Source organism: Hibiscus syriacus, unplaced genomic scaffold (assembly GCF_006381635.1).
Source record: "Hibiscus syriacus cultivar Baekdansim isolate YM2019G1 unplaced genomic scaffold, ASM638163v2 tig00112488_pilon, whole genome shotgun sequence".
Lineage (NCBI taxonomy): Eukaryota > Viridiplantae > Streptophyta > Magnoliopsida > Malvales > Malvaceae > Hibiscus > Hibiscus syriacus.
In genome coordinates, this window is record NW_024063342.1 from 116,181 (window position 1) to 134,016 (window position 17,836).

Below are 17,836 nucleotides of genomic sequence, written 5' to 3' on the forward strand. Positions count from 1 at the left end.
ACTTAAGCATTCTAACGGTGAAGACTTATACTAATGTTGGTTAATGATATAAAACGTTAGTTAAAGGTTACATTAAATTTTATTTTTCAATTGAAGATTACATTAAGAGAAAAAAATAGTACGTGAGCGACATTATTTCTTTCTTTCAAATACAGAGGCTTGTACATCCTTTTACTAAATATTTATTATGAACAAATTATTTTCTATTAAATAAATAGTAATCAGTTATCCATAGACAAGATCTCAGACGACGGAACTCGAAAGTCCAAACAGGGGAAACTTGTAAAATCGAAATTTTGAATAATCGTTGTACATGTTGAAGCTTGTTTCGATGCCATTATGCAGGAATGTGAGATATATGCTAATGAAAATGGTTTGGCTTCCCTTGAAACACGTTGTCAGTGAACTCTTCCACGGAATAGGTAAATAGTTAGATTATTTTGAAATTCATATAGATAAAAATATATATAAATTAGGATAATAGTGACTACATATATCACTGCACGCTAATCTATGATTAATAAATTCAGTCAGTTTCAGACAACTGAAGCTTCTTACCCTACGCCTATGGATAGCTTATAGAAACCAAGGAAAAAAAAAGAAATGGTATATTGTATAATGTGGGGATAAAGCCTTGCACAATGACAAGTTTGTGTTCTGTCTTTTAAAGCATATGGAAATCACCATTCGAGGCCCCTCAAAAACAGAGATTTTTTGGTCATCTTGTGCTCTTTGTCTCTTTGTACCATCACATGCATGGGTCAGCCCCCCCCCCCCCCCCAATCCCCACAACACACCCCAAGAACACAAGCCCAGAAAGGAAAAAAGGTTCGACTTTGCAAAAACACCAAAGCAGTGACAAAACAATTGCAAACAAAACATTTCTGCAAAGTAAAAAAAAAACCTAAGAATTCCAGTTGTCAATAGCACGCTTATGTCTTGCTAGGGTTTTTTTTAGAGAGGCTAAGATCACCATGAAGGCGAAGTGCATGGAGAGCCCGATGAAGACGATGAAAGACCATTATTACAATTCGGCTCACTAGCTGAAGTAGCTAAAGACCCAACATCTCTTAGGGGATAGAACAAGCCTGTGCCGGAAGCTTCTTCATCGGACTCAACGGAGGTGTGATCGGAGGAGGTGAACAGATTCCAAAACAACCCTTCTCTTCATCTCCCGATGAACCACCGTTCTCTAAACGCGAAGGCGATGTATCCAGCGTCTCGAATGGAGTATCCGGTGCAGCATCGTTAACGTACATTGGATTCGATATGTAAACCAATTCCTCAGCATTGTTAGGTGAAGCTGCAAAGGAAGATGATGGAGATGTGGGATACAGTATCCCAATCCGATGAGGCCTTGTGTTCGATTCTCCGCCGTGGAGTTCGACGACGTGACGAAGAGAAGCGAATTTGTTGTCTTTTTGAACACTTTCAGGACGTGTTATTGCAGTTGCAGGAAAGAGGAAGTCCATAGGTGCATGAAGAACTCCTTGTGCATAGAATCTACTGAGTGGACTGGTTGTTGATTCGGTAACGGTGGGGGTGGCGGGGGACGTTGCGGTGTCAGCGGTGGGGTGTTTGAGCTGACTGCGGCTTCGGAGTAGGAGGGAGCAGTAGAGCTCGGCCAGCAACACAAGGATTAGAGCTTAAACAATGGCGAGGGTGACCACCATTACTAGCGTTGCACCCATTATTACTTTGGATGCCCCTGTATGTGTTGATGGGAGTGAAAGAGGGACAGTAATTAAAAGGTAATAAAAGCTTTATTTTGGAGGGAAACGAGGAGTCCTTTAACGCAGTCAAGGAAATAGGATGGTCAAATTGTATCATTGGCCCCTGTATCATACATATATTATAAATTTATTTTTTTAACCATAAATGGCCCATCTATCCGTTTAATTGTCTATGTATAAGCTAATTCCATCAAGCACGGGTAGGATCATAAAGACTATAATATTAATCCTTGATTAAACTGAGCTAACCTAATTTTGGTCGACTCAAGCCTCATAATTTATATACATAAGGACTAATAACAAACTTTAACCAAAGTAGATTTGATGGAATCTTGGTGAGACTTGGGACCTTGGGAATAAAAATGAAGTCTTTTTTGAGATGGCCAATATGGTCATTTCAGTAACTGCAACATAAGCTTGATGATGCATCATCGGGACTTTTCTCCGGCTACAAAGGACTAAAAACAGTTAAAAAGACCTGCAAAGTGTCACGGTCGAAACCAATACTTCAGCCATCAGTGGATGACAGGTAATATCATAAGAGAAAGTGTTAAATATAGGATAAATTACATAACTGATCATTAATATTTAGGTAAGAATGCTCTTACCATATTATATAAGCTAAAATATGAAAATAAAGGAAGTTTTTAGATTGACGCAATGCACTCAAATTGATTAGATAAAAAAAGAAAGAAAGAATGATTCAGTGTGGATTAAACTAGAGCTCTATCTGTCTTTCATTGCAGCAAAGTGAGCTGCTAAATCATCATAATCTGGTAACTTGGGATGCACATGCTGAGCCGCGTTAGACCTATCAGGCTGAAAGGAGGCAGCACGAGCAATCACCTTGGTTCCCTCTGATTCTGCAGTTTGTGCAGGAGGGAGAGATACTGATCGGGCTGGACAGGAAACGGTCTCGGGCATATCATCGGATCTATCCCTGCTTGCTTTCTGAGGAGCTTCACAATCACCCGCATTGCTTCCCCTACGATGTGCATGACGACTTTTAGACTTTCTTCTTATCATTCCCTCTGCGTCCGACGGTGGCTTCTTACTGTAATGTATCAACAGATTGTCAATTATCCTTTCCTCCTCGTCATCTTTATGCTGCTCATCATCAAATAAAAGTTGCAGACCTCGTCTTGAGTCCTCCTTTCTCCTGCTTCTTGGTCTTCTGCTCCTTGCAGATTCAACATCTTCGGCATTATCGACTTCAGTATGACTGGAAGATGTTTTATGTCGCCTTCTAGATGATCTTAGTCTTGGTATAGGAACATCACTTCCATGATGATTATAGTAGTAATCATGATCACGTCCATGACTATTCATAGAAGGAGGTGGAATTACCTGACCCTCTTTATCAGGCTGATATAACCCTTCTTGGTACTTATCAGTCCTATTAACCGCATACTTGTCATGAGTTGATCGATCAACAGAGACCCCATTGCTGCCAGAAGCAGTAAGTGAAGACCCCACATCGGCATCGTCATGCCTGCGATCCTTCGGTTTGGTATTGGGTTTAACATAAGGAGGGGGGATGCTACTATTGAAGTGGGACTTCCTCTTGGGTTCATCTTCCTCGTGAGTTTTTCTTGTTGAATTTGGAAAACCATCACGATTCTTTGACCAAGGATCTGCATAACTAGGACTTTGCTCTGGCTTTCTCTCGGGTAGAACATCTTGATTATATCTTCTAGGTGTACCATTCTGCCTACCATCTTGTAGTTTGGCTCCACCATCAGCTCTTTCCATTATTTTCCCATGTGAAGAACTGCTTAATCTTGCTGTTTTCAAGGCAACATCATCCTTCCCGTTCCAACAGTCAAGGTTACCAGCAGATACTTCTTGTTTTTTCCGTAACTGAATGTCTTGAGTCTCCTTCCTTGCAGTAGCTTGCTCCTTACCATGATGCGGATGATACTCACCAACAACGAATTCCTGTTTAGGTGGAAGGACGATATCATCCCTTTTTGAGGCATCCTCCTCCTTGGAGTTGCCCAATCTGTGCCCGGCTTTACCCAGTTCGAGTTTTTCTTTAGTTGGAACTTTAAATTTTTCCTCTCGTGGATCAGCTCTTATTCCACCGTTTGATTTATGATTATGACCACCGACAGGGAAAAAGCCATGATTTTTAGGCAGGTCCTGAATTACAATGCCAAAGATCAACAGTTTCACTGTGAGGACACCGTATGGATAAGCGCAATGAGAATAACTAAAAAAATAAAGATCAAACACAAGAAGCATACCGATGGAATCACATTAGGTTTAGACATTCTTCGCTTGAAAGCTTCGGAGTCCCAATTTATGGAAAACTCTGATGCTATATCATGCATCACTTTGACTTTCTTCTCCATTGCAAAAGAATTTGAAGCTGAATTCTCGACAAGCTATCATCAAATTTTCTAACATTGGTTAAAGAAAAGAACTGACAACCGTAGAATAATCTCTTTCTGAAACAGATAAACGGAAATTACCTGTTTATTGACAAATAATTCCAGAGAATTTCCATATCTTTCATGAAATATTTGCCTAAGATCACGCAACTCTGGCAAATCGGAGAATCTTGCAGCGGCAAACATTAGAGATGAGACAGCTTCCCGGCAATCTTCAGGGCAATCTCTGTGAATTAATTGAAGAAAATAAGCAACTTTCTCTTCTTGTCATTAGCAAGATATAAATGTGTTATATACTCAACAACAAATCCAACCGAGCATCAAAAGTAAGTACAACAGCCAATTGATACAATAAAAGGAGGAAAAATGAGGAAGTGATCCAGAAAGAAGAATGACAACTAATTCTTCCACTTAACATTCCCCTTGTAATTACCATCCACAACAACCGCACGCTAAAAGTATATGTAACTTGTAACATGAGGATACCATTAGAGGTTGCATCGAGTCTCCTTAGGATATTTTTTAAGATTAGTTAACATACAATATTTTGTAGTAACATTGTATTAAACACGAGTAGACAACCTTATTAATCTTCAGCGTTATTGAATGCTAATCTTATTCAGATTTCTTCCTTTTCAATTTCATCCTCATTCATTTTAAAAAATATAAACATAAATTTTACCAAAAATGAATAAACAATACAGCTTCACATACCTCAATTTTTGCAGAAGTGAAACATGCTTCGACACGAAATCACAGCAATCTTCGACAAAATCGTAGCAAGATGAAAGAACCAATTCAACAATATATCCTTCTACCTGTTTAAACCTCGCAAAAAGTTAGCACAAAAATCACTTCTAATTTTACGTCCACAGTATATATATATATTACTTCAAAACAAAATTTAACAATGTTCAAATATTCAAAAAAGTCTGAACAAAAATACATAAGAAAACATGAAACCTTAGTCTTCTGCTAATCCTATTATCATTCTAGATTTTTTTTCTCAATTTTAGAAAGAACGAAAAACACAGTTGACTAAAAGGATTAAAAATAGAAATAACAATTTTAAAATGCAATTACCCTGCCATAAGCATTCATATCGAGGCCATTAGCAAGCAGATCGGCTACATCTTTCTTCAAAAACTTAAGCGTCGCAATCTTCTTCCTCCTAATCACCTCGATCCGACTCTTTATCAGTTTTATCAATGACTTACTGCAAGGAAACAAAGAAAGAGAAAAAATTATCATAAATTTGATTTTCCAGAAAAATGAGCAAAGAAGCAGTGCATTTATTCGAAGAGAAGATAAAAACCATTTGGAGGCAAAACCACGGCCTAAGATCCCGTCCAGCATTTCCGATCACTTATTCAACTCAGCAGAACGATTCAACTCAGCTAACTAAAAAACGAGGCTGTAAACTCCGAATGCAAGTCAGTAAAACGAGAGATCTGCCATTAAAGAAGATGAGAAAAGGCTCTTTGCTTAAAGCTTTATCCAGTGCCGTTTCTCAGACAATTTTACTTCTTTTTTTAAGAAACACTCATTTACAGGTTTATTTCTTCCAGCAGAGAGTTAAAACATGGCGCCATGTTGATGTTACGATCATACCCTTGCTGTCTCCATTTAATGACTACGACTCTCAACCGGTCGATCATTTAAACGTTGGGAGGGTATTCTAGGGAACTACTATGTATTTGATTCAGTGCGGATAAAGGGAAAGGTTGGATAGATCCTGATCGTTGATGACGGCAGTTGGTGGCGTAGATGAACGGTGTGATGGGAGTGTTTTCTTTATCTCGCAGGTAAGGGGAATCGTGATTAGGGGGAATCTGATGAGCTGGATCGCATAATTAAAGCTAATTAATTAACGACGATGAATATTTTTGGGGACTTTTTAGACAAAATTTCCCAATTTGTCAGTATACAGTGGGAAATTGAACAAATTTTTTTAGATTACAGTCTTTTTTTTTAAATTGAAAAAGAACAATCCTTTTTCTCAAAATAAGGAAGAGACGGTGTTTGTTTTTGTAGAGGTAAAATGTATGTAGTCTGCGGATCAAATCTGTAGGCATCTGCAGCAGAAGAGGTAGAACAAAAGTCTGCAGTCTGTAAGAAGAAGACTGTTTGTTTTTTAATGTATGCAGACTGCTAAAATAAACTGAAATATAAATAAACTGATTTTTTAAACTTAAAAGAGTTTTACAATACTGATATTTAAATAATTTTAATTTTACAATACTGAAATTTAAATAATTCATACAACTACAATAATAAATTTTTTAGAAAAACAAACACCACCTTATTAATTCTATTATAAGTCTCACATAATCACATGTATTATTAGTTTTATAGAATAAAATTTATAAATGATCATTAAATTATATGATTTTATTTAAATATGCAATTATGTAATTCTTTTAATTTTTTTAAATATATATTCATAATTTATTTTTATAATTATATGTGTTGAGTTAATCGATCGATGAAATCCAAGAGGGGGTGAATTGACAATTAAAATTTTGGTGAAGCTTTTGCAGAAAATTGAAAATATTTTCACATCGATTTAAAGTGGTTCGACTTTCTCAACCAAAGTCTACGTCCACTACCTTAGCTATCCACACTAAGGATTTTCCAACAAATTCACTAATTTGTTATTTCTTTTAAGGCCAAAGAGATAACCTTACAACTCTCTCAAGAATATACCCAAATTCTTGAGAATACTCTTTCTCAAAGAGAAGATTACAAATTTGCAAACTTACAAGGAAATCCTCAACAAAGAAAAGAACACTAAAAAATGAATACGATTGAGTACAAGTAGTGTTCTTGAAAGCAAAATGAATATTGAATGAAAAATAGGCTTGAAATGCTCAAACTTGAGGTTTGATGCTTTCTCTTTGATTCTCTCTTGATTCTTGTTTCTTGTGTTTTCTTGTTGTTGATCAATGACTTCTAAGCTTGTTTAAATACTCCTTCAACTGATTCTGAACGTTGGGGATGATTAGTGGAGTCAATAGAGCCGTTTAAGTGTGAAAACAATTAATAAAATCAGTTGGGAGCGTTAGTGCATCGATGCATACACAAGGTGCATCGGTGCATCAAGTGTAAAATTCAAATATTTTGACCGTTGGACCCTTAGTGCATCGGTGCACTAAGAGTGCATCGATGCATGAAGTGCATTCGATGTTTCAAAATAGCCTGAGTGCATCGATGCATGTCTTGTGCATCGATGTGTTTTCATAAAAATCTGAGTGCATCGATGCATGGTGTGTGCATCGATGCATAAAATGCATTCGATGTTCAATTTATTCATTGGTGCATCGATGCATGGATTGGTGCATCGGTGCATTCCTTTGAAAAATTGATTTTAGGCTTGATTTTGGTTCAAAAGATTTTGTGAAAATTGTTTCAAAAATATATTAAGTATAAAACACAATTTTACACATTTAGTAAGGTTTGAAATTGATCTTGAAAGACTTGGAGTAATAATTTGATATTCGATTAATTGAATCGAATATATATAAAAATCTTTTGTAAAATCTTAAAATTCATTTATACTTAGTTTGTTATATCGAAACATCAAAATGTTTTCAATAATCTCCCCTTTTTTGATATAACAAAACATTTGAGTAATTTTAAGATTTGAAAATTATTTTTAAAATCAATTTTGAAAAATTACTCCCCCTTACTATAACACATCTTCTCCCCCTTTTTGTTAAATAAAAAAGATGCAAAAACGAATTTTATTAAGAATTTGAAAAACTTAGCCAATTGATTCATTAATTTTAAAGTTTAAGCTGCTAAGATCACAATCAGAAGAGAGATTAGCCATTAGTTTTCATAAACAATATTCATAAACATGTAATGGATAATTGGTCATATATGTCGAATGATGCAAAATTAAGTATAAATATCAAAAAGAAAATTCAAACCAAACATATATATATTAAGATTTAACATCCAAAGTCACCAAAATATAAATCCAAAACATTCAATCATCCAACAATCAAAGGAAAACAATCCCAAAAGCATTCAAAATGTTTTAACAAGAAAAGTTCTAAGTTGATCCAAAAACAAAAGCAAAGCAATGTCTACTCGTCCATAGAGGGATCGAGAGGAGGAGGAAATCGTGCTTGCATCTCAAGAGAAAGAGCATCCATATGTGCAAGCATATGCCATTGAAACTCCATTTGTTGAGCTTCCAAAATGTCTAAGCGATGATTCACCGCTTCGTTGTTAGCAGTCAAATAGGATTGATGGAAGCAAACCGTAAATCAAATGTCTCCAAAAACGAACGAAAATATGGAAACACTTGATCCTCTTGTGATGCCGGTGCATTGTCGGGATCGTCAATGTCTTGAAATAATCCTTGAAGTTCGGGATCATCATCTGCAGCCGGAGGAGGAGGAGGAGAACGAGAATAGCTAGGAGCAGCTCGAGAAGAACTAGCTCCCGGAGTTTGCTTAGAAGGACGAAAGACCCATTGGCCAGTTTCCTCGTCCTGTTTCCAATCAGTTTTCTTTAATGAGGTGAGATTGATTTGGTTTTGGAGAGGAATGAGATTGTCAAGAGAGACGTTTAGACTGAGTTTGATAAAAATGTTACTAAGAAGACATCCATAAACTAATGTTTCGACATGTTTTGAAGGAACAATGTTTATGATATCCACTAGCTGACTAAATATAATGTGTGGTAAATTTATTTTGTTCTTATTCTTGATACAGTGTATCCACCATAAATCCCTAATACGAAGAGTAGAGTACCTACCTCCGGATGGTCTAAACCACCAAGAGATCATCAAATGAAGAAAACGATCGTGATGAGATCATAGAGTACTAACACTAGCATTTGGAACATACGAATATTCCACAGTTTCATTCTCATTATAAAGACCATCGTCATCTAGCCCAAAATACGAAGTTATAGTCTCGGAGTCAATATTAATATATTGTCCTAAAAGGTAGGATCTTATTGCTATAGTTCCACATTGAGTCTGGTTTTGAATACATACCGTATTACAGTAGAAAATGCGGACTAACTGATGATAGACAATAGGTTTTAGGTGAAACATTTTATCAAACTTCCATGGTTTGAGAATCGGAAGGTATTCAAAGTCAATATCAATCATGGCTTGAACAGAAGAAATATGCTCTTCCCGGATTCTATATGATTGGAAAGAATTTGTACCTATGGTACAATTTGTCTCTATGACGTTCATGAATATTAAAACAGGATCTATAAGACTATTAGGTGGAGGAGGAACATGATTAGAAGGTCGGTTTGAACGACTCGATGGAGTCCTAGGATGTTTTGGGTTTGACATGATTAAGAAATCGGAATAATAATGTAACCTGCAATTTGAAAAACATATATATGCAATTTAATCAATCCCAAAACTCAATTGAGTCCACAATAATCCAAGGTTCTCTAAACTAAATCCTAATGGGCAAGGTTTTGAAAACTATTTGAAAATAATTTTTTTTAAAATAATATGTATAGTTTTCATGAAAAACAACATAATTGAGTCAAAAACATCTAAATAAATCAAAATATTTTCGATTTTTTTTTTGAAATATTGTGTGTTTTTGACGAAATTTGTTGTAAAATCTAGTTTCTAATCACCAAACAATTAATGCCCGATATAATGTTCATCCTAGAACTAATATAAACTAGTTCTAAAATCAAAATATGATAAAATAAAGGTTTTTTAGAAAAATACCTTGAAAATTTGGATTGATGAGAATGAGAAGTTGTTTTGCTCGATTTAATGATAGTAGCAGGATATGGAGATGAAAAGCTCGAAGAATCCGGCAATTTCTTGTTGATTTTGAGCAAAAGGAGAATTTAGAGAGGGAGAAAGGCGTACGATTGATGAGAGTTTAGTTTTAGGGTTTGAAACAAATAAGAAAATAAGCCTTTTAAACCCAAAACCCGACGGATGCATCGATGCATGGCTTTGTGCATCGATGTACATTCAAGGAGTGCATCAGTGCATCTTCATGATGTATCGATGCAAGTTCAAAGGGATGCATCGATGCATTGTTAAGTGTATCGATGCATTAAGCACAAAAATGTCTAAAATCCGTTTTAAACACTCAAAATGCTAAATTAATTAGCTCTAGTGGTATTGGCAACTCATATATTGAAAATTAATCATGTTCAATCAATCAAATTAATCCTTAAACTACATTTGAACTTAAAGTTAATTTTCACCAAAGAACATAAACTCCCCCTAACTAATAGCAAAGAATGTAATAAAAAATTATTATTATAAGCATTTTTCATTTATTCTTAAAAGTGCTAAAAATAATTTAAACACTAAGCAAAGATACGTCAGTTAAACCTAATTCTCTTCTAAGTGTCCAAAATCTTTCTCTGTCTAAAGGTTTTGTAAAGATATCCGCTAATTGGTGCAAAGTATCAACAAATTCTAGAACTACATCTTCCTTAGTGACATGATCTCTAATGAAGTGATGTCTTATTTCAATGTGTTTAGTTATAGAGTGTTGGATGGGATTTTTAGTGAGACAAATAGCACTAGTATTGTCACACTTGATAGGAATGTTACCTACTTCAATTCCATAATAAAAAAGTTGTTATTTCATCTATAAAACTTGTGCACAATAACTACCGGCTGAAATGTATTCCGCTTCAGTGGTAGATAATGCCACACAATTTTGTTTCTTTGAAAACCAAGAAATCAACATATTTCCAAGGAATTGGCAAGTACTGGAGGTGTTTTTCCTATCTAATTTGCATCCTCCATAATCGCATCAGAGAACGCATGCAAGCTAAAGCTAGAGTCTCTAGGATACCAAAGTCCTAAACTAGAAGTGTCTTTAAGGTATATAAAGATTCTCTTAACAGCTAGTAAATGTGATTACTTAGGGCATGATTGAAATCTAGAACATAAGCAAACGCTAAACATAATGTCCGGTCTACTTGTGGTTAGATAAAGCAAAGAGCCAATCATTGACCTATATAATTTAACATCCACACATTTACCTCCTTCATCTATGTCAAGCTTTGTTGATGAGCTCATTGGAGTATCATGAGGTTTCCCATTTTCCAGTCCAAACTTCTTGAGCATATCTTTAACGTACTTAGCTTGATTGATGAGATGCCATCTTTTCTTTTCTTGATTTGGAGTCCCAAGAAAAATGAGAGCTCCTCCATCATGCTCATCTCGAATTCACTTTGCATTAGCTTAGAAAATTCTTGGCAAAGAACATCATTAGTAGAACCAAATATTATATCATCAACATAAATTTGAACTACTAATAAATCTTTACCTTTATGCTTTAAAAACAATGTAGTGTCAGCATTCCCTTTTGAAAAACCTTTTTCGATTAAAAAAATTTGACAATCTTTCATACCAAGCTCTAGGAGCTTGTTTTAAACCATAAAGAGCTTTTGTCAATTTAAAAACATGATTTGGAAATTTTGAATCTTCAAAACAGGAGGTTGTTCCACATACACTTCTTCTTTTATAAAACCATTTAAAAATGCACTTTTGACATCCATTTGATATAATTTAAATTCATTGAAACATACAAATGCTAATAACATTCTATTTGCTTCCATCCTAGCTACGGGAGCGTATGTTTCATAATAGTCTATGCCTTCTTCTTGAGTGTACCCTTGAGCAACAAGTCTAGCCTTGTTTCTAACTATATTACCACTTTCATCAAGCTTATTCCTAAATACCCATCTAGTACCTACAGTAGATTTATTATTGGGTCTTTCAACTAATGTCCATACTTTACTTCTCTCAAATTGATTTAACTCTTCTTGCATAGCCATAATCCAATGTTCATCATTTAATGCTTCTTTAATATTCTTAGGCTCTATGCATGAGATAAATGCAACATAATTACAAATATTTCTAAGAGAAGATCGAGTTGTTGCCCCTTTGGATGGATCACCTATAATCTCACCATCCTTGAAATAGTTGTACTCTCTTGGGTAAGATACTTCCCTTTCTTCAATGGTTGGATTCTCGAGAGGATCTTGAGTTTCCTCATCTTTTGTTTCTTCTTTTGATGATGGTTCTCCAATGTCATGTCCAACGTCATTTATATTTATAATGCCTACATCATCATTTACACAAGAATCCTTCCTCGGAAGGGGATTATCATCGAAAACAACATATATAGACTCTTCTACAACTAAAGTTCTTTTATTAAATACTCGATAAGCTTTAGAATTTAAGGAATAACCCAGAAAAATTCCTTCATCACTTTTAGCATCAAATTTGCCAAGATTGTCCTTACCGTTGTTTAAAACAAAACATTTACATCCAAAAGAATGAAAATAGCTAATGTTAGGCTTTTTATTTATAAAAAGTTCATGGAGTTTTCTTTAAAATAGGCCTAATCATTACTCGATTAATAACATTACAAGCGGTATTTGTGGCTTCTACCCAAAAATATTTTGGTAAATTGTTTTCACAAAGCATGGTTCTAGCCATTTCTTCTAAAGTTTGATTTTTCCTCTCAACAACTCCATTTTGTTGAGGGTTCTAGGTGCTGAAAAATTATGGCTAATACCATTAGAATTACAAAATTCAGTAAATCTAAGATTTTCAAATTCAGTTCCATGATCACTCCTAACACGAGTTATAGAGTAACATTTTTCATTTTGGATTACTTTTGAAAACATGATAAATTTTTATAATGCTTTGTCTTTAGTACTTAAAAATAGAACCCAAGTATATCTAGAATAATCATCTACCAAAACAAATGCATATTGTTTTCCACCCAAGCTAGTAGTTTTAGATGACCCAAAAAGATCTAAATGGATCAATTGTAATACTCTACTAGTGGATACGTCGTTAATGGATTTAAAAGAAACTCGCTTTTGTTTTCCTTTAGCACAAGCATCACAGATTTTATCATTATCAAATTTTAGTTTAGGCAACCCTCTTACTAAATCTCCTTGAATTAGCCGTTGTAAAACACTCATACTAGCATGTTCTAGTCTCCTATGCCATAACCAACTATCATGTTCATCCTTAGCAACTAGGCATAAATTAGTCATATCTATAGAATTTAAATGCACCATGTAAATGTTCCCTATTCTATGACCAACAAGCATAATCCTATTAGATGCAATGTCAATAACTTTACAACCATTATTTTCAAATATGACATTGAATCCTTTATCACAAAATTGACTAATACTCAAAAGATTATGCTTTAATCCATTCACATATAAAACATTCTTAATTTGTATGGAAGAGGTATTACCTATAGTGCCTATACCTTCAATGTGACCTTTTGAGTTATCACCAAATGTCACTTCTCCTCCATTTTTGGCGTTAAGCTCTATGAACCGACTTTTGTCTCCAGTCATGTGTCTTGAGCATCTACTATCAAGGTACCATGAGTTTGAATTTGTTTCCCGTGCCTTGTAGCAATGCTCTGTTTCCTACAAACATAGATTAATTTTTTATTTTTGGTACCCAAATTCTTTTGGGTCCATATTCATTAGTTTCCAAAATTCTAGTCCCATTCGGTATCCATTTGTGTAGGATATCCTTATCTTTATTAGTAATGAGTCCTTTAGGAACCCATATACTTCTAACGATTTTTCCATTAGAGGTTCTTCGGGGACCTCTATGATTGTAGTTTTTAAAACTTTTTTTTAACAAAGTTGGATTTTGAATTTTCTCCATTTTCAAAATGTTTTGTTCCAACTTTATCAAAAGAAGCTTTAAGATCATCAATTTTCTTTTGATGATCATTATTGACCTTTGAAAATAAATTTTGCAAATCCATTTTTCTTTTCAAACTCTTCTAGTTTGATTTGCAAATCTTTGATTTTACTTTCAAGATAGTTGTTGGTTTTGGATATGAGTTTATTTTCATTTTTTAATTTTGAAATATCATTTTTATATTTTAAAAACAACTTCTCATAATCCGAAGCCAACCCATTATATTCCTCTAATAACTCATCATAAGATAAATCATCTAAATCAAATGAGTTAGAGGTTCCCTTAGAATCTTCCCCGAATGCCATCAAGCACAAGTTTGCTACTTCTTGTTCCTCTTCATCGGAACCTTCTTCATCGCTCCATGTAGCCACATTAGCCTTGTGCTTATTCTTTGATTGACCTTTCTCTTCAATTGTGGGCAATCATATTTGACATGCCTCGGCTTTTTGCATTCATAGAAAATAATTGGGTCCTTCTCTTTTGGTTCATTTTTGAAGCCTTCATTTCGTTTGATTTTCTTCCTTGGTAAGGTCTCATCATTTTTCTGAACCATTTGGCAAACAATGCCATTTCCTCCTCATCATCATCTTCATCAGAATCATTGTCATCTTTTGTGGATTTGAGAGAAACTCTAATATTTTTCTTCTTATTCTCTTTGGTGTCTCGTCAATGTTATCGAGGTCCACCTCATCTTCAAGCATCATTTCATGAGTAAGGAGGGAACCGATTAACTTTTCAAGAGTTAAGAATTTTAGGTTCTTAGCCTTGATGATTGCCGTCTTCTTTGATTGCCACGATTTTGGAAGTGAGTAAACTAACTTCCTCACAAGCTTTTCATTTGAAATTATCTCTCCATATGATTTGAGACCATTGAAAATCGTTGAAAATCTATCCGTCATAGCTTTGATGACTTCATTTGGTTTCATCTTGAAATTTTCATAGCTATGTGTTAAAGACTAATTTTAGATTTTTTTACCTCGTTGGTGCCTTCATGAGTGACTTGTAGTTTATCCCATATTTCTTTGGTGGTTGCACAAGATGAAACTATTCCATATTCATTGGTCCAAGAGCAAAAAATATGATATCGATGACTTTGGAGTTGAGCTGGAACATTCTCGTCTCTCCTTCACTCCACAATCTTGGATGAGTGAGAGGTTTGATATATCCGTCTTCTACAACATTCCATGCTCCCATGTCACTTGCTTGAATGAAATACATCATCCTATTCTTCCAATAGGCATAGTTAGCTCCATTGAAGAAGAAAGGCTTGTTGACGGGCATCGAATCGAGACCGGAGTCGAAGTTTGAAGTGGAGGCCATTGATGACTTGATTATTGATGTAACTCTTCCCGAATCGACTCAAGAGGCGATTAAACCTTCAAATGATTGAGGCTATGATACAAATTGTTGAGTTAATCGATCGATGGAATTGGCCAAGAGGGAGGTGAATTGGCAATTAAAATTTTGGTGGAAGCTTTTGCAGAAAATTGAAAAGATTTGCACAACGATTTAGAGTGGTTCGACTTTCTCAACCAAAGTTTACTTCCACTACCTTAGCTATCCACACTAAGGATTTTCCAACAAATTCACTATTTGTTATTTCTTTTGAGGCCAAAGAGATAACCTTACAACTTCCTCAAGAATATACCCCAATTCTTGAGAACACTCTTTCTCAAAGAGAATATTACAAATTTGCAAACTTACAAGGAAATCCTCAACAAAAGAAAAGAACACTAAAAAATGAATACAATTGAGTACAAGTATTATTCTTGAAAGCAAAATGAATATTGAATGAAAAATAGGCTTGAAATGCTCAAACTTGAGGTTTGATGCTTTCTCATTGATTCTCTCTTTATTGTTTCTTGTGTTTTCTTGTTGTTGATCAATGCTTCTAAGCTTGTTTAAATACTCCTTCAATTGATTCTGAACGTTGGAGATGATTAGTGGAGTCAATAGAGCCGTTTAAGTGTGAAAACAATTAATAAAATCAGTTGGGAGCGTCAGTGGATCGATGCATACACAAGGTGCATCGGTGCATCAAGTGTAAAATTCAAATATTTTGACCGTTGGACCCTTAGTGCATCGGTGCACTAAGAGTGCATCGATGCATGAAGTGCATTCGATGTTTCAAAATTGCCTGAGTTCATCGATGCATGTCTTGTGCATCGATGCATCAAATGCATTTGATGTATAATTTATTCATTGGTGCATCGATGCATGGATTGGTGCATCGATGCATTCATTTGAAAAATTGATTTTAGGCTTGATTTTGGTTCAAAATATTTTGTGAAAATTGTTTCAAAAATATATTAAGTATAAAACACAATTTTACACATTTTGTAAGGTTTGACATTGATCTTGAAAGACTTGGAGTAATAATTTGATATTCGATTAATTGAATCGAATATACTTATAAAAATCTTTTGTAAAATCTTAAAATTCATTTATAGTTAGTTTGTTATATCGAAAGATCAAAATGTTTTCAACAATATGATATATTTAGAAAATATTTTTTAATTTATAAAATTATTTTCTGATTATTTTTTATTTAATTGTGATTATATTTTAAAATTTTAAAAACATAATTTCTAATTTTTTATATTTTAAAATCTTAATTATCAAACAATGAAATCATTTTTTAAGCAATGTGGTTTAAATACTTACATTTTGTATAAAAAGTTTAAATATAATTTAAAAATAAAAAATAAAAAAAATATTATATTTAAACTTAAATCAAAATAATTAAAATAAATATAAAATTTTAATAATATATAAAATAATTTATATGATATAAAATTAAATATCTATAATATAATATTAAAAATTAATATTTAATTTATTTAAAAAATTAATATCTATAATATAATATTAAAAAATTAATATTTAATTTATTTAAAAAATTAATATTAAAATTAAAATCAAATATAATATAAAATTAAATATAAAACCTCTTTGAAGAGGTTAGAAGACGTCTACAGACATAAAGCCACGTCTGCGCCGTGCAGACCACGCGCAAACGTTAGAAGAGATTCTGTCTTTTAAAAAATAAACGGTATGCGAAGCCCAATGTCTACGCGTGGTCTGCGCGGCGCAGACATAAGAGCTTTGCAGACCTTACACAGTAAAAACAAACACCACCTAAGAGTCAAGCCATGCTTGACAATCATGAATATATAATTTTTAAATATACTAAAAAGTGACGAAACTAAAATAAACTAAGACTGTAAGACATAATAAGACGTTTGAACCTTGTAGGGTAAATGAAGAAAATTAAGTTAGAAGAATCACATAATAATATTATTATATTTAATAATTTAGAGTGATTATAAGTATGTGAATACTTAATTATTTATATTTTTATCGAAGGTCGCTCTATCGTTTCCCTACTTAAAATTTATAATTTGGAATATAAATATTTGGGTAAATTATATATTTAGTATCTAAATTATCAGTTCTAATCCATTTTAGTATTTAAACTTTTAATTTTTTTCAAAATCATGCCCAATGTTTAATTTTGTTTTGTTTTGGTACCTTACCATAAAAAAACTTAACGGGTTATTTGCATGTGACACCTTTTTTATCGGTAAAATTTCATTATTCATCACTAAACTATCTTTTCACTCCTATTTTAGTCACTAAAGTTTAAATTTTTTAATTTAATTACTTAACTTTCAAATTACTCCTAATTTAACCACTCTAACTTTCAAATTTATTTTTTATTTTTAATTATATATTAATAAAATAATAATAAAAATGTCATGTCACAAAAATTATTAATAAAATAAATAAGAGTGATTAAAATAGGAGCAATTTGAAAGTTGAGTAATTAAATTGAAATTTTTAAACTTTTTTACCAAAATAAGAGTGAGATGATAGTTGAGTGATGAATGGTGTAATTTATTCATAAACAATGCATTGTCCTTAAGTTTTTAACGGCGAGGTACTAAAAAGAAATAAAAATTAAACATATGATTTTGAAAAATATTAAAAGTTTA

General features: G+C 33.6%; 1 protein-coding gene across 2 annotated transcripts; it reads right to left on the minus strand.

Annotated features, from left to right (window-relative positions):
* Positions 1-2,412: 2,412 nt before the first annotated feature.
* On the minus strand, positions 2,413-5,683 carry LOC120180038. Of its 2 annotated transcripts, none has more exons than XM_039185468.1 (6): positions 5,442-5,683; positions 5,210-5,342; positions 4,841-4,944; positions 4,208-4,352; positions 3,980-4,120; positions 2,413-3,875 (listed from the first exon to the last, which is right to left on the minus strand). In XM_039185468.1, exons 1-6 carry the CDS (start codon positions 5,480-5,482, stop codon positions 2,460-2,462), a joined length of 1,980 nt encoding a protein of 659 aa, XP_039041399.1. In that variant the 5' UTR covers positions 5,483-5,683; the 3' UTR covers positions 2,413-2,459. The 2 variants fall into 2 exon arrangements, with proteins under 2 accessions (XP_039041399.1, XP_039041398.1); XM_039185467.1 differs by having other exon boundaries at positions 2,416-3,879; positions 3,984-4,120; positions 5,442-5,682.
* Positions 5,684-17,836: the final 12,153 nt, after the last annotated feature.

Excerpts from the sequence above, each read along its gene's own strand:
- LOC120180038 (XM_039185468.1), bottom strand. The coding sequence starts at position 5,482 with ATGCTGGACGGGATCTTAGGCCGTGGTTTTGCCTCCAAATG. Across the intron at positions 5,343-5,441 it reads CGTGGTTTTGCCTCCAAATG|TAAGTCATTGATAAAACTGA; the intron begins GTTTTTATCTTC and ends GTTTCCTTGCAG. Across the intron at positions 4,353-4,840 it reads TCACTTCTGCAAAAATTGAG|AGATTGCCCTGAAGATTGCC; the intron begins GTATGTGAAGCT and ends ATTAATTCACAG.